Source organism: Carcharodon carcharias, chromosome 12 (assembly GCF_017639515.1).
Source record: "Carcharodon carcharias isolate sCarCar2 chromosome 12, sCarCar2.pri, whole genome shotgun sequence".
Lineage (NCBI taxonomy): Eukaryota > Metazoa > Chordata > Chondrichthyes > Lamniformes > Lamnidae > Carcharodon > Carcharodon carcharias.
In genome coordinates, this window is record NC_054478.1 from 82,512,187 (window position 1) to 82,535,253 (window position 23,067).

At 40.4% G+C, this 23,067-nt stretch overlaps 1 protein-coding gene across 1 annotated transcript in view; it reads right to left on the reverse strand.

Annotated features, from left to right (window-relative positions):
• The window catches only part of LOC121285007 (N-chimaerin), a 292,291-nt gene that overhangs the window by 17,835 nt on the left and 251,389 nt on the right, over positions 1-23,067 (reverse strand). Inside the window, exons 8-11 of the mRNA XM_041201077.1 lie at positions 20,180-20,257; positions 15,125-15,209; positions 11,700-11,873; positions 6,614-6,691 (exon numbers count right to left, since the gene is read on the reverse strand). Of these exons, the coding sequence (XP_041057011.1) occupies positions 6,614-6,691; positions 11,700-11,873; positions 15,125-15,209; positions 20,180-20,257 (415 nt within the window). The remainder of the gene's footprint in view (positions 1-6,613; positions 6,692-11,699; positions 11,874-15,124; positions 15,210-20,179; positions 20,258-23,067) is intronic.

Below are 23,067 nucleotides of genomic sequence, written 5' to 3' on the forward strand. Positions count from 1 at the left end.
CATTTGTGAAGGCAGAGTGCTGCAGCTGCAAGAAGAAGGATCATCTTGCCAGGGCATGTCACAATAGGGTAAATGGAGAAATTGCTGGCTGGAAGAAATGGCAGTCACGTCATACTGTTGTCGACCAGAAGCAGGTTGATGGAGACTGAGATCCAAATGAACCGAAACACATGGATGTCCCAGTGGTATTTCGCAGGGCATTGTGTCCGAGTAGCATTAGATGGAGCTCCTGTAAACATGGAGGTCAACAATCAGTCAGCATGATTCCTGAGTCATTGTATCATGAAAAGTTGAGTCAAAATCAGCTGGAGAAATTGTGAATACAGTTACCCAGTTATGGAGGACAGAAAATTCCCATAATTTACGTCACATATTATGAGCAATGTGCAAAATTGCCTATCATTGTGGTGAAAGGTGAAAAATTAGCCTTGTTAGGAAGAGACTGGTTAGCAACACTCAAGTTAAATTGGAATGAGCTTTACAGTGTTGAAGCAAGATTTACAAAGCAAGATGATGTGATCGACAAGTACCCTGAGATGTCGAGTGAAACTGGTAAACTGATTCACGGATACAAGTCTAATGTACGTGTTCAGAGGAACGCAAGACCAGTTTACTGCAGGCTGCATCCAGGACCCAATGCTCTAAGAGAGAAAGTGGAGCAAGAACTGAAAAGACGTGAGACTGAGAACATTATCTCTAAGATAGAACAGAATAATTGGGCTACTCCCATAGCGGCAATACTAAAGTCAGATGGTAGTGTAAAACTATGTGGGGATTATAAGGTAACTATAAATCAGGTACTGGAACGTAATCCACCCAATACTTTGCCAAACTTGGAGGATCTGATCATAATGTAATCAGGAGGCCAGATTTTTTCAAAGTTAGACCTGACAAACGCCTATCTGCAACTTGAGTTAGATGATAAGACTAAGCCATACTTGATCATCAATATACATATGAGCCTACTTCCGTTTCATAGGCTGTCATTTGGTGTTTCTTCAGCCCCTGGAATCTTCCAAGGGGTGATGAACCCAAATTTTGCCAGGAATGCATGGAGTAGTGTGCTATTTGGATGACATACTTACTTCAGCTTCAAACAGGCAGACCCTTAATGACAGATTGGAAAAGGTGCTCCAGGTGCTCTGAAGAAGAGTCATACGTAATCGCAACGTTAAATCTGTTTTTCTCTCCACAGATGCTGTTAGACCTGCTCAGTTTTTCCATCATTTTCTGTTTTTGTTAAAGGTACTCCAAAGTTTGGAAAAGCATGAAGTTTGAGCGAATTACCATGGTAAATTCATACCAAATTTGGTAACTTTATTGCATCTGTTAGATGATCTCTTGAGGAAGAGTGTTCAGTGAAATTGTGTGATGAAACATTCAAGTTGTGTAAAAATCAACTTGCAGAGGGCACAGTGCTGGTATATTATAATGTGTCCAAAGAAATTAGGCTAGCATGTGATGCCGCTCCATATGGAATAAATGCTGTGATCTCTCATGTTGGATAATTTCATGACCGAAACTTATCAGAAGTAAGTGACAGCTGTTTTGAATCCAAAGTCTCCAATACCCACCTCAGCTGTAGCCCGAATGCAGAGACGGGCTTTGATTTTGTCTGCTTATCAGTATGACATTAAGTACAGATGAGCTGAAGATCTTCGTAATCCTGATGCGATGTCTAGATTACCATCCCCATCAGATGTCCAGCCAAACAGGGAAGATGTATTTTTCCTTTCACACGTAGATGAATTGCCAGTCACAGCAGATGAAATTGATAGAACAACTCATAGGGACCCCATATTGGCAAGGGTGTACAAATATATCGCAAATTGGTGGCCAGCACAGAAACTAGATTTAGAAATCAGGCAAATTTTTTAGGTGTAAGAATGAATTATCAGTCGATAAAGGTTGTGTTATGCGGGGAGCCAGAGTTGTAATTCTTGAAAAGTACAGATCACAGTTGCTATGTGGTCTTCATGATCAACACTTGGGGATGAGCTTGAGAAACAGTCTAGCAAGGAGCTATCTTCGGTGGCTAGGGTTAGATAAAGGCGCAGAAGATTCAATGAAACACTGTAGAGTGTGTCAACCTGTAGAAAAGAAGCTGCCATCGGCACCTTTGCAACTATGGAAATGGCCAGCTAGAATGTGGCTGAGGCTGCACACAGATTTTACAGAATTTGAAGGGCAACAGCACTTAATTGTGATAGATAGCTAATTGAAGTGGATTGAGGGGTTCCCAATGAATCGAACAACTAGCAAAACTCTAGATATTTTGCATAGTATGTTTGCTACTTATGGGTTCCCAGAGAAAGCTGTATCTGACAACAGACCTCAGTTCTGTTCAGAAGAATCTGCATAATTCATGAGAATGAAAAGGATAAAACATACTAGAGTTCCACCATATCATCCTACTTCCAAAGAAGAAGCTAAGTGCACAGTATACTTGTTAAGAATGCTCTTGCTAAACAAATACTAGATATGAATTGGAAGAAATGTCAGTTGTCATGGATCACAGGCTGATGAATGTTCTGTTTACTTATCGTAATATACCTCATACTACTGGCAGAATGCTAGCTGAATTGCTTGTTAGAAGATTGCTCAGAATGAGGTTTTCTTTGCACATTTAGCACAATCAGTAGAAGAGAAACAATCAAGACAGAAAGAGAGTCATGACAAGGGTAGAGTGAGAGGAAGAAGTCTGAAGTTGTCCAGAAGGCTAGAGTGAAGAATCGCGTTCACAAATGGCTGAAATGTCTACCAGGAAGAGTCGTGAAAATATGTGGCCCTCGCACATATTTGGTCAAGATGTTTGCTAGTGGAAAGATTAAGTTTATACATGTTGATCAAGTCTTACCTTCAGAAGTTCACGAAAACGACAGAAGTTGGGGAGAATCAAATGAGTCTGATGAATCAGATGGTTGGGATACAAGTAGAATACCAATAGTTACTCCGACATAAATTGTGCCAGAAACCGATGCAGATCCAAGTCAGAGTCAGACAGACATGGCTGATGAAGTGGAAAATGCAATTGAAAGTAAGTTTTTGCTGGAGAAAAATTTCTCCTCAGATCAGGCCAAGATGGGCCAAGGTCTTTCCCCAAGTTCTGAATGTTTGTGTCAGGAAACGAAGTATCCTCTTAGGAATAGGAAACCAGTGGTTAAATTTAATTTGTGAATAAATGAAAAAGAAGAAGTGTATAAAGATTGTGTAGAAGTTGAACATATTGTAAGCTTTTCATTAAGGAGGGGGGAGTGTAATGGTGCTCTCCTGAGGCCATGTATATGTATGTAGGCAAGACAAAACTGGATTAAACTAGTTCTCTGTTATTGATGGCATTGTTGTACACACAAGTGAGTATATCTGTAAAGATATGACATACCCTACTAGTTACACCCTCAAAAAATTCTAATAGATTTGTCAAACATGATTTACCTTTCATAAATCTGTGTTGACACCACTGAATCATGGCCCATAACTTTCGTTCCCCAGGATGTCATACCTGGGAGGGTACCTCAAAGATGCATCTGGAACCCCCGACCCCGGAAGTTCCCATGTAAGGAAAGTATGGCAATTGCCTGCGAAGTTCAAACTTCTGTTGTGCAATTGCCCTGCACTGGGAACCATCCAATACTGTGATTTAAATCGTAAACTTTGGATGGTTCTGACTGTCTTGCAGTAATAGTTAACCAGAAAAAGTTAAAAGCATTAAAATGATTTCTAACTTCTGGGTAAAAATAGTACTGACACCCACCCGCCGATACCCCCTCCGCATGGGACCTCTACCACCGCCCCAACCCTCCTTGGGAACTCCCCACCCCACGACCACCCCACGACTACCCCGACCCTCCAATGAGACCCCTCACTACCTTGCCACTCTCCCTGTCTACATCCTGACCCCCCAGGGGACTCCCTAACTAACCCCCACCTAAATACTCCTCGACCCCCCCACAGGACTCCCCCTCACCCCCCAATCCTCCACAGGAACCCCTCGACTGCCCTCCCCACCATCAGACTACACCCCTACCACCCTGACTGCTCTCTTCACCCCCTGACTATGACCCCACCCCTATGACTGCCTTCCCCACCCTCCCGACTATACCTCCACCCCCTCAGATGCCCTCCCCGCTCTGACTACAATCCCACCCCCCGACTGTCCTCCCCACCCCACGCCCACCCCGACTACCCTCTCCACCTCCTGAATGCCCTCCCCACAGCCCACCCCCTTCACTGACCACCCAACTGCCCCCACTGACCACCCGACACTCCCTGCCACTGACCACCTGACCACTGATGGCCACCGCACTGGCCACACCTCCCCATTGACCACCTCCCCCCACTGACAACCTGACCATCCACCCAATTCTACCTGCTCACCATATACACCTAGCATCTCCTTGGCTTCTCAAAGTAGCTGCACCTTTAAAATTACTTGCTCTAAGGCAGCTAGTGCTGTAAAAAAGGGTGTGGCTTCCTCCGACTCAGCTGCCCTCGACACAAGGCGTCCCTGCACTGCACCTTTCTCACCAGCCCCAGATCAGAAGGTCAGGCAAGAAAGGTGTGGCTTCATTTTAGGGTAGTAAGTAGGAGCAGAGCAGCAATCCAACTCTGATTCCCACTCCATGGATGTTATGGCTCCATAAGATTTTTTAAATGTTTTATTGCCATATCCCAAATAATTGATTCTAGCATTGTCCCTATTGTCAGGCTAACTGGAGTATCCTTATTTTCTTTCTCCCTCCTTTCTTGAATAGTGCACTTGCTAACTCCAGTCCCTGGGAGCTATTGTAGGATCTAGGGAATCCTGGAAGATCTAACCCACGCATCAACTATCTCTGTAGCTAAAAGCAAAACACTGTGGATGCTGGAAATCGAAAACAAATCTCTGTAGCTACCTGTTTTAAAATCCTAGTATATAGGACATCATGTCCAGGGGATTTATTGACTTTAAGACCCATTAATTTCTCCAGTGCTATTTCTTTACTATTATTTAAGTACCTCATTCTTGCTAAGGCCTTGGTTCTCTACTGTTTCTGGAGTGGTTTTTGAGTTTGCTATCATGAAGACAGATACAAAGTGTTTGTTTAATGTCTCTGTTATTTCCTTATTTCTCATTCTTTTGTCTCTGCCTCTGATGGGCCCATGTTTAGTTTTGCTAATTGCTTCCTTTTAGCATACCTATAGAAATTTGGTAGACAGTTTTTATGTCCCTTGCTAGTTTACTCTCATTCTCTTATCTCTATCAATTTCTTGGCCATCCTTTTCTGAATTCTAAAATCTTTCCAATCCTAAGACGTAGTGCACTTATTGCCAACATTATAATTCTCCTCATTTGATCTATCCTTAACCTCTCATATTAGACACTATGGACCACTTTTCCCATGGGGTTTTTATTCCTCTTATTCCTATAATTGTTGCAAGTTATGAATTAATTCTTTAAATGTTTGCAGCTGCATATCTACTGTCATACCTTTACATGCAGTTATCCAAGCTAGCTTACTTAATTAGTCTCTCATACCTACATGGTCTACTTTGTTCAGATTTAATACCATAGTTTCAGACTTAATTAAATCACTTTCAAGCTCAATACAAAATTGATACATATTATATTGCACTTCCTTAGAAGCCCCTTTACCACAAGATCATCAATTAACCCTTTCTCATTACACTATATTAGATCTAAAAGAGCCTGTTCCCTAATTGGTTCATCGAGATACAGATCCAGACAAGCTAACACATATTTTGGTAAGGAGAATCCTACAAATACATGTTTTGGGGAAACACTAACACACACAAGGTCACTGATATGACATTACGTAACATAAAGCAGGCAAGAAAAGCAATAAACTCTTTCTTCACTCTCTGAAAGATGGTGAAAATCTGCAGTGTTTAAGCTGCATTTTATTCTATGATACAACACAAACTGTTGTGCAACAGAAAATTTTGTTTGGGACCTAAGTATTGAAAGAGGCCTTCTAACAAGATTTTGCAGCTTTAATAAGGGTTTCTGCTTTTGATTGGAAGTGCTAATATCCTCTGGCCTGAAGCAAAATAAAATGATCTGACTTTTCAGTCCCCTCTAAAAGAATAGGCTGGGGTATTATCTTCTTCTTTGGCTGACTCTTAAAGTCGCAGTAGATGTAGAGCATTATGCAATCACTGATACCAGTTGGGAGAAAAAAGTGGGGTTACAATAATTTTGGGCTCCTTTTTCACATACTATCTAATGAGCAGATAAATTAAAATACTGCAGAACTTAACTAATACTACTGTCTTACAGGAGAAATGCATAACTTCTTTGAAGGCTAAAATCTGTCCTTCTAACATTAATTAAAAATAGATTTACTACGGTTTTCTGTGGTTGTAGCTCACCGCATGCCTGGATTCATACGGTAACCAAATTAAGGAACTGATATTAGGTAACTTTCAGTTTCAACTGTTGCAGACAAATTTGAAATCTTTAACTTCCTCTGACTAGACTTTGATATATTTAGGTTTATACAGTTGTCTTCAAAAGTGAAAATCTAGAAACTAGTCAAGATAATAGTATACATCTGCTTGTTGTGAATACTGGTTAGTTGTGTAAAAATGCTATAAATGAAATAGAACATACCTCTGTCAAATGCCAATTTGACATCTTCAATTAGATCACTAAACCCTGATACTCTGTATAAACCTTCAGACATCAGACCTACAAAACATAAAATTTTAATAAAAAAGGTTTCTCCAGAAATAAGAGCTTACATTTATATGGTGCCTTTAACATAATGAAATGCTCCAAGGCATTTCACAGGAACATTATAAAACAAAACAAGACACAGAAGAAGATATTAGGTCAGATGGTCAAAAGCTTGGTCAAAGAGGCAGGTTTAAAGGACTGCTTTAAAGGAGGAAAGCGAGGTAGAGAGGGGGAGAAGTGTAGTGAGCTCTTTTCATAATTAGGTACAGAGGCAATTGAAGGCGTGGTTACCACTTGTGGAGTAACTGTAATTGGAATGCACAAGGGGCCAGAATTAGAGGAGCGCAGATATCATGGAGGGTTGTGGGGCTGGAGGAGATTACAGAGATAGGGAGGGGGCAAGGCTATGGAGGGATTTCAAAACAAGGGTGAGGATTTTAAAATCAAGAAAATGCTTGACAGGGAGCCAATGTAAGTCAGCAAGCATAGGATTGATAGGGGAATGAGCCTATCTGAGAATTAAGAAACAGGCGGCTGAGTGTACGTAGGGGAGAATGTGGGAGATCAGCCAGGAGCGTGTTGAGTCTAGAGATAACGAAGACTTAGTGAGGATTTCAGCAGCAGATGAACTGAGACAAGGGCGCAGCCCGGCGATGTTATGGAGGTGGAAATAAGACTTTGACAAGAAACAGGCAATAAAGTAACAGTTAATAATGACTCCAAAGTAACTATATCTTACATATTAAAAAGGGTAGGTAGAGCAATACATTCCATTTCAACGTACACTGAAAGCCCGATAGCAACTGTCTTAATGGCACTTTTATTTTAGATTTACTTACAATACCTGTAAGGGGTGCTGTGATAGGGGATTAAAATGTTAAATTTTGAGTAATGTTAGTTGCACCTAATTGTAGTAACAGCCTAGCTGATTGCATAAACCTATTATTTTACAGAGTTTGAGTGTGTTTGCATTTGAAGGCTTGAACAACCAGATGTTGCTAATGATGTGAGATCTAGTGATGTTAACCACACTGATAAGGGAAATTAAAGGGAAGGACAAACTTGCAAGTGCAATTTTAAATTACTTTTGCAAAAACTTGCCAAAATGCCTGAAGTATCCCTTTAGTGTGTTATCTCTGCAAGTTCTTGGTCACTCCTCAGGTTAAGTTCCATACTTAGGTCTTTGGTCTCGTTCTGATCTACCATTTGGAGGCAGTCTCTCTGTCCTTCTCCATGTGCTATGGACTCCTCACCAACCTGCATGTCGACCCTCCTAACGAATTGTCTGTCTTTGTCTCTATATCATACCTGCATTCCTCCCACAATTCTGTCCTCCAAACCCAGAATTCCAAAATGTCACTTTCTTTGGGTGCTAACCACATCATGCCAAGTTCATAGAATGCTGTACTCCTAACTCTCCCCTTTTCCCCCACACTGAACATGCTTTAAAACTAAAAGCCTAACCTCAGTTTATCACTATCCTGGTTCAACCAAGCTGTCTATGTTCTGGTTCTGATATACTGAGCTCTAGCCACTGATAAAGATGCCACTTCCAAGCAAGTATACTTTGGGCCCTGTGGCTTGATCCTCCCCCTGAGATTAGTTTCCATGCAAATATCTATATTATTACAGAATCCAAGCAGCCTGTGGGACCTAGCTGCGTGCAAATTGGCTGCTGTTGGCTATACTTGCTTTGAGACATCCTGAGGCTGTGAAAAGTGCCATATAAATGCAATTTCTTTCTTTCAATCACTGCAAAACAATGGGCCTGATAAAATACTGTGTGTTATATAGCTTACCACAAGATATCCTCTAACTCAGCATGAACAATGTAACAGAAAAGCTAATACTATATAAAAATGGAATGACTGTGCGCATTTACTGTTTGTCATCACACTCTGGGCAACACGCTTCCTTAGGAAAATTGCAAAAGTAACAAGTCATGACCCAGAATACTAGAGAAGATTTAACAATAAAACATGAAACCAGCTCAATTTTGTTCAAAATCCATTTGACTACAACAAATAGAACTCAGTAGCTGCGATGAAAATCTACCAGTAAAAAAGCAGAGCCAATCAGACCTTTCAAAATAATTTTTCACAAAACTTTCGTTCAATATTTTTTATTACACAAGCTCAAAAATAAGGTATCTGATAAAATATGACATATATCACAATAACATAATTAATTTTATCTATAAAATTGTGGTTTACCACACTTCAAAACCACTGGCCGGATTTTTGCAGAGTCAGGCTGATTCTGGAGGCCTTTAAAAATGGTGAGTGGGACCTGGAAGCGGAAGCAGATCCCATTTTTGCCGGCAGGTGAAAAGGGGTGAGGTGTGAATCACACAAGCGGGAAACCTGAACTCAGCAGAGCTATTTGAAATCAGTGCTAAGTTCACACAGACCCCATTTTGGCTGTTCCAAAGGACTTAAACAACAGTGTGGGAGACATGAATTTATGGAGGAGGCATTTGCGCTCTTGAAGAGAGGATAAGGTCTATTTAAGTGTCATGATTTGAAGTTATCTAAAGCCCGGCATTTTAAAAATGACAAAAACAGACAGCAACTGTCAGTTAGCGCAAAAAAGCAAACACTCACTGCTGGAGTCCATTGTTTGACAGGCTAGCTGCTGTAGCTTAGAAAAAAAAACATTTGGTCCTGCAGTTTCAACAGACTTCATTATTGACATTTCCCAAGGGCTGTAATTATAACTGAGCCTATTACGAACACTTGGCTGAGTTTTAAAGGCTCAAAACCCATTTACCTCAGCAGCATGGCTGAGTTCACATTGTGATTGAGTTTTTAGAGGCTATTAAAGAATTAGCTGTCTTGGATGTGGTTAGTGAATATAAGTTTGTTTATTTGTGTAATATATTGTTCATTTGTGGAGATTTAAAATCCTTGAAAATCTTTGAATGGGTTTCATGAAAGGGAGATTTTTTTTCAGTATCTGGTGTGGAGAAGTGAGAGCTCTCTCAGATTGTGGAAGTTTATTTTTTTCCATCTCCACATGACTCCAGAGGTCTGTTTATAGTGAATACTAGGTGAGAGACTATGGGGTGTATGAAGTGGCATGGGGTATGAGGTGGCATGGAGGTGGAATGCAGAGTATGACATGGTAGGCAGTAACATGGGAGATGAGGTGGTATGGAGGTAATAGTGACCATGGAGCTGGCATGAGGGGTATGGGCACATGGAAGTGGCATGGGGGATGAGTGGCCTTGGAGGTATATGGGATATGAGGGGGCATGGAGGTGGCATGGGGGTCTGACTGGACATGGAGGTGGCAGGCCTGACTCAATCATGCTCCACTGTAAAAATAGTACATATGAGGTTAGTTTCCATGGAGATGGATCTGCTGAGTTAGGAGAAAGGAGACAGGAGTCAGGAGCCCAACTTCAGGCTCCCTTTTCTATGGAGAAAATCCATCCCATCCTTTTTTGTGGAATGTGTTGGGCCATCTTATGGTTGTGAAAGGTGTTGCATAAGTGAAAATTCTTTCTCTTCCTTTTTGTGCAGTTACCCGCAATATCAATACTGATACCCTCAGAATCATTTTTACTCAGATGTTCAACCTCTCTCGAAAGCTTAAATTTAGAAATGATATCCTGCTCTGACTAATGACTGTCAGCTGAAGCAAGTTCTTAATCACACTTGGGTCTGCACTTCACAGGATGTTGGAGGGTAAGCATATGCGTTGTGGAGAATCTCCTAGCATACTACAATATAATCCTCAGTGGAACAATAAGACTTTCCTGAGCCTGCAGCAGAGTAAATGACAGTGCATTTGAAAGAGGAACACACTGACAGTTGTTCTCATTTGCTGCAAAGCAATGTGGAACATATATACAAACTGTTATCTCTTCACACACAATTCTCATATTATGTCATATATAATTACCCTTAATGTAATGCAACATTACAAAAAGGTTTCTGAGATTAAATCACATTTGCAAACCTGTGTTCTATTTATATAAGTCCATTATGGACTTACATAAATGCTCAGTACAGAAAAAAACCTACGCTTAAGTATGAAAATTGTGCAGATACTTCAGTGTTCTATTTTAAATTAATCAAGTATGGTAATCCTCATCGAATGTTTAAGATCTGAAATCATTTACACCAACATCGTGGTTTAGGTCTCATTTAAATCAGACCAGCGAGATGTAGGCACCTGGTGGGCATCCCCAAGCAGTGGTCAGCAAAGACTATTTTAATTTTGGGCCACTGTGTTGCCAGTGGTGGTCCCTAAGTAGGTTTTGGAGGAGGGGGATAAGTGATCAGGAAGAAGGGGGAGTGACTGGAAGATGGGGGTGTTGGAGGGATGGTGGGGGAGGAAGGCCACAAACAGGAAAGAAAGGGAGCCTGTGAGCAGGAACTGATGTGAGTGATGGGCGGTAGAAAAGCTTTAATATTGAGTTGGGAGGAGCAGTCCTGCACCTTTCAGTCCCAAATTCAGGTACTGAAAAACTTGCTGGTGGCAGCCCTTTAAGGACTTTTGGTTGGACCACATCTGGATCCAGTTTTCCTGAATGCAGCCGTTCTGGTAAAGGGGGGGCATCAAAACAGGTATAAGGCCTCTTATTTGCATATACAAAGGCTTAATGTCTGTTTCAGATGTGGGTCCTGGATGTCTTTTTAATGCCTATACCAATATGGTGGTCAGTGCATGTCTGGCTCAGAACATGTGCATGCATTCTGCCTGCATGAATGCTGCCTGGCATTTTAAGCGCTGTCATCAAAATTCTAGATCCATATCTTTTTAAGCATTGTGCACTTAGGCCTGAAGTAAATACTGAGAGAATATTCACTCCACCATGAACACTTAGTCAGTTTTAGTAGGTATATTTTAGCATACAGGTGTGAATGTACAGAATCAAACATAATATCAGAAGCAACTGGTCTTTAAATGCAAATTAAAATGTTTATAATAGTTAAAAAAAACCCTTTTTAAATGGTTAGTATAGAAATTATCAGTGACTGCCCATCATCTAAGACTGACTGCTGGCTCCTACCTCTATTTTCAATTTCTCGAATGCACATATCCACCACCATTGGTCTTTTTGTGTTATGCGCTTTAACTAGTGTTGTCAGATCACAGCTGTAGACTTTTTTCACATGCTTCAGGTCCGGCTTGCAATCATGTGGAACCATCTTGGAGCATTGCTTGTGAACATTCAAACCACAATCTAAGAATATAGAATAAGAAAAACGCTTTTAAGTCATACCACAAAATTACAATTACTCTCTTATCAAAAAGCTCAAATCAAAAAGGGAGTTGTATCTATGTCTGTAGTCATGGTTAGAATACAGTTGCATTCTTACTTCTGATATTTAATAGTTATAATAAACATCAGTAATTTTGTGTCAATATCAGAAATAAAATGCTTTAATTTTGAGGTTGCAGCCACCTTGGGAGATTTGGGCCAATTTCCACTTGGCCATCTGATGGGCTCTGGAATTGAGGGAGGTGTTCGGGCACACTTTGGCCCATGGTGGGGCCCCCTGATGTGACTGGCCCCTGCACCTCCAGACCCCACTTACATAGCTCTGAAGGCCAGCAAAGTACCCTCCTTCTCCAGGTGCAGCCCCAGCAGTGGCCGCTGCTCCTGATGGTGCCACTGAGCTGCCAATCCTCTGACTAGATGCAGCCCCAGGTCCTGGTGACTGCTGAAACAGGTCCCCTGTCGGCACCACTAAATCTAGCCCCATAAGTACTTTGAAAAATAAATTAAGTAATTGGTTGAAAAGGAGAAATGTTTAATAGTGTGTGGATATGAATAGGAGTGGGATTAGATATAGCGATTCATGGAAGAAAACTCTGATGCAGACTTGATGGGACAAACAGCCTGTTCCTGTGTTTCTATGACTTTGAATTAAACCATCAACATAGAACCCTAAAATAACGAACAACATATTGTCTAGAATTCTGTAAAATTTTAATATTACGTTGTAAGACTATTAACTTCTTCAGTAAAATTAAATAGGATTATTCTTCCTCACTATCCAAATCATATATTAAATAGGTGCATGGGATTATTAGAAATCAATAGCACAACTCTTTGTAGCAGTTGATAATATTGTTCCTAGTACCACTAGCATGATATAAATACTATGGGGAGGATTTTTCCCTCAGCGGGCAAGGGCGGTCAGGAAGCCGACTGCCACCTGCAATTGCGGCCGGACCGTGATTTCACGCTGGCAGGCCTATTAGGATCCGCCCAGCAGGTGCGCACTTGAAAATCTACCTGAGGTACAGATCTGCCTCATGGAAATTACCATTTTTAAAAATTAAAAATAAAGGTTTCTAAAATGTCATAAACCATGTCCCCTCATGTGACTCTGTCACATGAGCAGGGACATGTTACTAATTAAATTTTGAATTTTTTATTTTATTTTTATTAGCTTCTGGAAACCTCATTCTGCCCGTGGATGAGGTTTCCTAAAAATGCAAAGGTCTCTTGGCCTTTTTGCCTGCCTGGACAGGCAGCAAAAAATAACATTTAATTATATTGTTAATGACCTTAATAGGCCTTTTAATTGTCAGCAGGCGCTTTGCTGACTCCAGCACGTGCCTGCCGACTGAAATATCATGTGAGTGCGCAATGACGTCGGGACACACACCCGACGTCACCACGTCATTTTACACGTCAGCATGACGGGCCCATGACGTCAAAATTCTGGCCTTAATCATTGTTGAAAATGGAAACTTGATGGGTCTCAGGAAACCTGGTAGGTAAAAAGGGACAAGAATCCATCGGGTAATGCATTTACAGCACTGCTTGTGGGCCAAAAGGAGAAGGGATGTTTCATCCAGGTCCAACCAGCTTACCTGTAAACACTCCTTCACTACCATGAGCTCCTCTGTCCAACAACATTCCTGTGACGGGTGGCCCTTGATCCCCGAGTCTCTCCAATCCTACGTCTCTCCACTCCTGATCACTCTCCAATCCTCTGCAATCTTCAACCACGCCAAAATTATCCCAACCCTCTCAACCATTCCCTATCCAACCATCCCACCTCGACTCCTGTGATCTGTAACTGTAATAACCCTTCTTGCTCCTTGGGCTGCATCTCTGTACTGCAATCAGGTTGGGTTCCGGGCAGGAAATCTACTTAAAAAGAAACTCTATGGCGTTCAGGCTGGGAAACTAATAATTATCAGAACTAAACTTATGTCATGTGACTGCAAATTTATTTTGTCTTAACGGACCATTTGCAGAACAAAGCAAGTTGTTCAGCCAAATAGTTCACAATTAAACTACATCTACTCCTAATAAAATTTGCAAACAAAGTATATTTCCACAAATAGGCCATTGTCCTGATTTTTGGTAGGACATCCCATGTCTTAACAAGCTTTTATGTAAAAAAAAATCCCTAACCTCTCTTTGGTTCTTTTTGTGATTATCTTAATTTAAATCCTTTTGTTACAAGTTGATTAACTAGCAGGGAATAGTTTTTTTCCCAGTTTACTTTATCAGAATCATTCAGAATGTTGAACATCTCTATTAGATCTTCTCTTCACTTCCAATGTTCTAATGAAATGAATTATTCCAATATAGCAGTTAGACCACTATGTTTAAAGGGGTTGTATGTTTGCACCTTGGAATCTTCCAAACAGTAGACTTAAACAGGTAGCGCAGGAATACTACAAGTTACTTTGCTATGTAAATGGAAAGGGTCTTAATAGGAATATTAAGTGCCACACATATAAAACCCTAGGAACAAAGTTAAATCACAATCCATGGTTCCTGTACATGTTACTATTGAATACATTTTAATACCTTCATTTTTCCAGATAATTTTAGTAAAGAGTAGTTATTTCAAATGAGGGTGTTTGCTTTCACAGTACAATGGTGCTGACAGTACTGTAATGGTTTTAAATGAAAGTTGCTGTGGCATGTTGCTGATATTGCTGTGTCCCTCCAATAAATATCATTCATATTGTGTAGTCACTTGAACTGTGTAAAATGTCATATGAGATAAATGGCTAACTTCTTCACGTCACATTTTAGATTACATTGTTATGGAGCACATTAGAGTCACTAACTACATTATCAGGTACAAAAGGCTAGTTACCTATTGGTGTATTACAAATGTAACATTTGAACATCATGTTTCTACCCTAAATAAAACTATTGCTGGCCATTTTGAAATGTAATAACTATGAGTAAAAAATTATGTGCTCAGTACATTCATTTTAATGTTAGCATTCCAGATAAAAGTATGTTTTTTCAGGAACTTGGTTACAGCTTTGACAATTATCTCTCCTATAATATTTTCAGATATGACCAAGTTAGATACATTGCAAACATATCTAAGGTGAAACGTATACGAAGATTTAAAAACAAATCACTAAAGAAAGACCACATGCAATTCTGATGTTTCAAATAATAGAAAAAATGTGAAGTAAAGAGATATATTTGGAATAGCAAAGTACCTGCACATTTCACGCCCTGAGCAATCAGACCCCACATAAAATTGGCACAGTACTCACACCAGTGAGGTCCTCGGAATGTGTGAACCTGCAATATATCAGTGCAATATTAGGGAAATAAGGTCACGTAACACAATTAGAGCTTTAATGAACAGTTCAACATCAAGTATTATTCAAGTGAATTCTTTGATTAAAATATAATAAAACTGAAGAGAAAAAATTCTTAAAATAATGGTTACAGAAGAGTTAAAGGAGCCAACACTAAAAATGTAGAGTTTGAAAGTGGTTGTGTAAGACCCAGCTGCTCTCAACACATTTTTCTTACAAGATTAATTATTTTTAAGTTAGCAATTAAAAACATTGAAAAGTAAACACAAAATGCATAGCTATTGTGCGCATCTTTGTTAGAATTTTTTATTTATTTCACAGGCGTCTCTGGCTAGGCCAGCATTTGTTGTCCATCCCTAGTTGCCCTTGAGAAGGTGGTGGCAGGCCGCCATCTTGAACTGCTGCAGTCCGTGTGGTATAGGTACACCCATAGTGCTGTTACGAAGGGTGTTCAGGATTTTGACGCAGCGACAGTGAAGGAACAGTGATATATTTCCAAGTCAGGATGGTGTGTGACTTGGAGGGGAACTTGCAGTTAGTGGTGTTCCCTTGCATCTGCTGCCCTTGTCCTTCTAGGTAGTAGAGGTTGTGAGTTTGGAAGGTGGTGTCGAAGGAGCATTGGTGAGTTGATGCTGTGCATTTTGTAGGTGGTATACATTGCCACCACTGTGCATTGGTATTGGGAGGGGGTGAATGTTGAAGGTGGTGAATGGATTGCCAATCAAGCAGCTAACTTGTCCTAGATGGTGCCAAGTTTCTTGAGTGTTGTTGGAGCTAGACTCATTTAGGCAAGTGGAGAGCATTCCATCACACTCCTGACTTGTGCCTTGTAAATGATGGACAGGATTTTGGGAGTCAGCAGGTGAGTTGCTTGCCACAGAACCTCCAGCCTCTGACCTACTCTTGTAGCCACTGTATTTATATAGCAGGTCCAGTTAAGTTTCTGGTGAATGGTAACCCCCAGCATGCTGACAGTGGGGGATTCAGTGAAAGCAATGCCTTTGAATGTCAAGGAGTGATGGTTATATTCTCTCTTGTTGGAGATGGTCATTGCCTGGTACTTGTGTGGCATGGATGTTACCTGACACTTATTGTCCAGATCTTGCTGTATTTGGACTCGGACTGCTTCAGTGTCTGAGAAGTTGGGAATGATGCTGAACATTGTCCAATCATCCACGAACATCCCTACTTCTGATCTTATTATGGAGGGAAGGTCATTTGTTAAGCAGCTGAAGATGGTTGGGCCTAGGACACTACCTCGAGGAACACCTGCAGCGATGTTCCAGGACTGAGATGATTGACTTCCAACAGCCACAATCATCTTCCTTTGTGTTAGGTATGACTCCAGCCAGTGAAGAGTTTTCCCCCTGATCCCCACTGACTTCAGTTTTGCTAGGGCTCCTTGATGCCACACGTGGTCAAATGTTGCCTTGATGTCAAGGGCAACCATTCTCACTTCACTTCTTGAGTTCAGTTCTTTTGTCCGTGTTTGAACCAAGGCTGTAATGAGGTAGAGAACTGAGTGGCCTTAGAGGAACTCAAACTGAGTGTCAATGAGCAGGTTATTGCTGAGTAAGTGCCACTTTATAGCACTGTCAACAACTCTTTCCAACACTTTGCTAATGGTCGAGAATAGACTGATGGAGTGGTAATTCACCAGTTGGGTTTATCCTGCTTTTTGTGTACAGGACATCCTTGGGCAATTTTCCACATTGCTGGGTAAATGTCAGTGCTGTAGCTGCACTGAAACAGCTTGGCCAGGATTTCCCAGTCGGCAAGCAGGGGGCGGGGCCTGCTAGCCGACACATAAATGACGTGGTATGGTGTCAGGTGGAACTCCCGACGTCACCACGCCTCATTTCAATTTGCAGGTAGGCAGCGGCTCAGCAGAATCAGCTGTGCGCCCGTCGACCTGTCAATGGCCAATTGAGGCCATTGACAAAGTTGTTAAACTAATTAGTGGATCTGCCCATCCAACCTTAAGGTTGGCGGGTAGGCCAAGAACCCTGGCGGGCATTAGAAAAAGCATGAAACCTCATCCACAGGAGGGATGAGGTTTCATGTGGTTTTTAAAAAATGTAATTAAAGTGTATTTAAAAGTGATGGACATGTCCCAACTCACGTGACAGTGTCACATGAAGGGACATGTCAGGGAATTTTTCCTCCCCTATTTTTCAGATTTTTCACTGTAGAGCCGAGCTCCCTGAGGCAGCACTTAGCCTCAGGGAGATGAGTCCACTCTTTCATGTGTATGCGCAAAAGAGCACACTCTCGGCTCAGGGAATCCCACCACCACCCCCCCCACCGCCCGCACAGGGAGTACATAGTGCTTCCTTGCGGACGTCATGCTGGGCGGGCCTTAACTGGGCTACCCACATAAAATGGCAGCATGCCCCTGGTTGGGGCGCCAATCGGAGGCATGCCTCCATGCGCCCACTCTTAAACTTCCCCCCTGACAGGGGGAAAATTCTGCCCCTTGCTAGGGATGTAGCTAGTTCTGCAGCACAAGTCTTCAGTACAATTGTGGAATGTTGTCAGTGGTCATAGCCTTTGCAGTATCCAGTGCCTTCAGTTGTTTCTTGATATCATGTGGAGTGAATCGAATTGGCTGAAGGTTGGCATCTGTAATGTTGGGAACCTCAGGGGCAGGCCAAGATGGATCCATCTGGCACTTCTGGTTGAAAATGGTACAAATGCTTCAGCCTTGTCTTTTGCACTGATGCGCTGAGCTCCCCATCATTGAGGATAGGGATATCCATGGAGCTTCCTCCTCAGTTTAGTTGTTTAATTGTCCATCACACTTCATGGTGTCAAGCTTCTTGAGTTTTGTTGGAGCTACACTCAACCAGGCAAGTGGAGGGCATTTCTTCACACTCCTGACTTGTGCCTTGTAGATGGTGGACAGGATTTTGGGAATTAGCAGGTGAGTTACTCATCGCAGAATTTTCAGCCTCCGATTAGCGTTGTAGCCAAAGTATTTATATGGCTGATCCAGTTAAGTTTCTGGCCAATGGTAACCCCCAGGATGTTATTAGTGGGGGATTTGGCGATGGTAATGCCATTAAATGTCAAGGGGAGATGGTTAGTAATAATATATCTTATGTAATGTATTAAATGAGAGCAGCGTCTGTAAATGAGTGGAGGTGAGTTACCATGACAACTATCAGTGATGCTACAGCTGTAGTATTAGCATTTTTAGATACTCAAGGCCAGAATGAGATATTTTAATTGAACCATTTTCCAGAAAAATCAAAATAAAAGCATAAGTTAGCTAATCATTTTTAAAGCAGACACACAGCTGGAAGCACCTGGAATATACTAACACAACACAATCTGAACCTCATATGTACGACTGAAGTTTCTTTTTCTTAAACTGTTCAGATGTGGTGTATGTAATTGAAAAGAATGACAGAATTTTAGGAATTTGCAACCTTTTTTTGCTCAAAAACATAAGCAAGATATTCCTTTGTAGTGATGTATATGAGTAGATTATTGGGAATATACTGTTAACTGTTTGGTTGTATGCTAAGTACATTATGAAAGAAAACACAATCCTGAATAATATTAAATATGTTAGTACCAGCATTAATTTTGTGTCACATCCCTATCAAATAAAGCAGCATTTACTCTGATCTCTGGGGGGAAAAGTGCTATGACAACCAAATTGTACTTGGATATCATTAACTCTTTCATGTGCAAATGAAGTTTAGCAAGTTAACTGAATCAGTTGATGAAATTTAAGTTAAACAATCCAAACAAAATAATTATGACTGAGGATCTCAAGTGGAAACAAACTGACAATGCATTTTTATTCATCAAATCAAAAAACCCAAGTACAAAATACAAGATTACTGAATACTGGAAACAAGGCAGTTCCAACAAAATCACAAGAGCCAAAAAGCAGTTTTTGGGAAAGTGCAACAAGAAATTTATCACTCCTTTAAATATTTCCAACTGAATGCATAAATATTCAGAAATAGTCTTAAACAATTAATGATTAAAGCACAACTACTCTACTACTCCTTCACTAAGAGTACAATTTAGCAGCAACCATAAGCCAATATACAGAAAAAAATAGAATTATAATACAATTATCTCACATCCATTCCATTAGCAAAGGAATATAATGCTATGAAAACACATATTGGGACCATTTTCTACTTATAAGCCGGTAGGAGGGTTGCAAAAAAGAGAATACTAGAAATAGGATACTTCACCAGCTAGAGTAATTTCATGTATTCCAGCTGGCTCTGCACTTTTCAACACAATCACCTCATTAGTAAAGAAAGGTTTCACTAGAAATAATGATGTAGGCCAGATGTTAGTACCAGTGCAGACAGCCCAAACTCAGATTCGAGACAGGTTATCTGCAACGAATATCAAAAAGATCTAATGTTTGTATAGGTGAGAGAAATTTTGCTGTAATTTTAAGTGAGAAATGAAAACTATATAAAATTATTTTCATAAAGCTGATGCATCTTTCCAAAGAACTGGCAGAATGCAGGGTTTACTGTCACTACAATTGTGTTGTTCTTTAAATCTGAATGGGAGAAAGCTGCTTAGTTTATGCCCTTGATTGTTTAATTTCGTGGATGCTATAATTTACCCTTCAAAGGAAATCTATGTTTGAAGTTTGAACAAATTACCCCAGACAGCATGCATGCAAAACCTCTTTTGAGTAATGTAGCAAATTTAACTGCTACATGACAATATAAACAAAGTTTGAGTGAAACACTTCAGTTAAATAATTGTTAGACTGCAACACTGGAAAAACATTCTGACTCAAATCCATGATATTAAGCAGAGTTTAGTTTCATAATAAACAATTCTACCATACAATGGCTATTATTATTATTAATAAAATATCTAAGTAAATCGACATCTTAAATATATATATTTGAAAATGTACATATGTGTTCATTGCTAGCTATATTAATTTCAATTTCTTACCTTAAAATTATGCACTTTTTCATATTTTGGAATCCGTTCATTTTCCTTCAGAGTGGCTCTTCGAACAAGTGAAGTTAACTGTGAATAAGCAAACAGTTTTAGTGGTTGCCAGAGAGTTGAGGATGCTTTTTGGGGTGCCATTCTCATTCCTAGAGCTGTTACCAAAACATCCTGCTGATGGTTCTCTTGTTTAGGTTCACGAATTAGGAATTTATAAGGTTTTCGACCTGACCAATATTCTTTAGAAGGCATTTTGTTTGTACTTTGCAATTTTTATGGTCAATCTGAATGAATAACTTTCTAGGTTAAAAATCTGCAAACTGGTTTTCTTTATCAAATCAGATCAAAGGCTAATAAATTTTAAATAATTTAAATTATAACAATGAAGAGAGCTAGACTGTGTTCTGATGAAAGTGATTTTTTAAAAGGCAACTTAAAGTAGTCAAGGTTTCAGTATCTTAGTTTAGAACAGATCTTGTCATTCATTTTCTTTTAAAATACAAAGTAAATTGAAAAATAAACAAGCATATGATTTGGAGTATTATCCTTTCAACAGATAAAATATCCAAGTCAGTCCATCCACTTAGCAACTCATTTGCAAACTGTACTTAAAAGCTGAGTGGTTCAGCTTTAGTCTGCATTTAAGGTCATTTTCCATGCACTTTTCAGATGGTCTCCTGAATTAAAGATGCTCCAAGTCGTGCCTTCAACCAGTTTGTGGAGACCAAGCTCCTGACAACCTTAATCTCGTGGGGTGGGGGAGGGGTGGGGGCTGGGATTCAGCAGGCACAGTGGATTAGTCAGGTCATATTAAGAAATCAGCCAGCCAATAGCAAATCCCTGGCACTGATCCATTGTTCCTGAGGACTGTGCGCTTTCATCATGTTAGATTAAAAAACAACCATCAGTAGGAAAATAATGAGCAATGAATGAGTCATGCATCATCAAAAACACACCATATCAACTATATTTTAAATGAATCTTGTAACCAATTTTGTATATACCTTCTTCTTATTCACCCCTAAAACATTAAAAATATTTTATAACATTGTTTATCTAAATGTCAAACACCTTTTTATTTACAAGTACAATTGTATCAGCTTTAATATTCTAAATCATTGCTTCTTGTGAATAGAAATGAAATAGAACCATGATTTAGTCTCTTTTCTCATATTCATGAATATATTCAAATTAGAAGTGTATTACACATTTCAAACTGGAATATACTCAGGGGGCTTTTCTCTAGAAACAGGATTAGTTATTGGAGAACTGTCTCATTTTGATAACCAAATCAAATAAGATTAAGATATTTCATTTCTCTTTATCTTTAGAAAGCAGTTGGTTTGTGTGACACTTCATTTATCAAAAATTTATATTTTTTGTAATGTACATTTTGGTGAGGGATTAAGATATTAATTCATACAATTATGGATATGGTGAATCAATGGCATCAAATTACATTAAAATATAAAATAAACTATTTTCAATTGTAAGTTGAATTATCTTAAAAGGCTTCTTTGTTGTTTTGGCAGTTTGCATTGATACTTGCTTTACAGATTTAAATAATGTTAGCTCTATATTCAATAGGAAATGGCTTTTCAAATTCTGAAGGCTATCGCATAGAAACAATATTATGCCCAAAAAACAAGCATGCAAGGACCAGGACAGCAGTTGCACGTGTCTCTTCGAGTGGGCATGGGGCCAAGCTAAAATTATGCTGGGACCTCATTATCATGTGTGAGGCATACGGTCAGTATTATCTACACTGCTTATTGGCTGTGTGCCTGTTTGGTGGGTACGGTGGTGAGGGGTCTTGAAATCAAGCGTCTGACACCACTTAAAAGCAGCCAGAAACTCTTAAAGGGGTGATGCATTATCTGGTAGTAAATAGTGGGAATGTTTGAAAAGTGCAGACTGTCTGCTTAATGTCCAAAGAAAGTAACCAAATTCTTCAATGTAGCACTGGAGGCTCTGGTCCAGGAGTTGGGTAGGAGGAGGAAACCTGTAGATGGGGCAAAAAACCCTCCAGGCAACATCTTCATTGCAAATGGGAAGGAGGGGATGGTTACCAAGGTTAATGCTAGGAGTTTAAATTCCAGGATATGATTGCAGTGCAGAAATAAGTTTAATGACCTCAGTAGAGCTGTCAAGGTAAGAATTGTCACTCTCAGCTCAATTAATCTTTCCTCACAACTGCAGCTCACTACGCACAGCAATCCCCCACTCACCTTCTTTCATTCTCCTATGGTCACTGCATCACAGTTGACTCCATCTCCTCAACTTCCTAATCACACATCTGTACCTCCAACTAGCACCACTATTGAACTCTCATTTTCCCACGCCTCACATCTTGCACACAACATTTGTAGTATTTGACCACAACAGGCACATTACCAAAGCAGCTCATGAGCTGTCACTAGCTCACTCCCTTCTTTCTTGCAGGGGTAGGTCACACACATCATGAGGCAGCAAGTGGGAACTGGAGGAGGTCAAGCATGTCTGTGCATTTTCTCTCCACCTGAGGATGATATGCTGGACATCAGGAACAGGAAATGAGTCATGGCTATGGTGAGTGGCATCAGTAGAGGTGTTCTCTTACGGTGGGCAGAATTTTGCCATCGGCGAGCAGGGGGCGGGGCCCGCTCGCCGACGCATAAAATGATGCGGGATGACGTCGGGCAGAACCCCCCAACGTCACCCCGCCCCATTTAAATTTTCAGGAAGGCGGAGGCGTAGCAAAATCAGCTGTGGGCCCGCCGACCTGTCAATGGCCAATTGAGGCCATTGACAGGATCATTTACCCAATTAAATGACCTGCCCGTCCAACCTTAAGGTTGGTGGGCAGGCCAGGAGCCCCGGCGGCAAATAGAGAAAAACATGGAACCTCA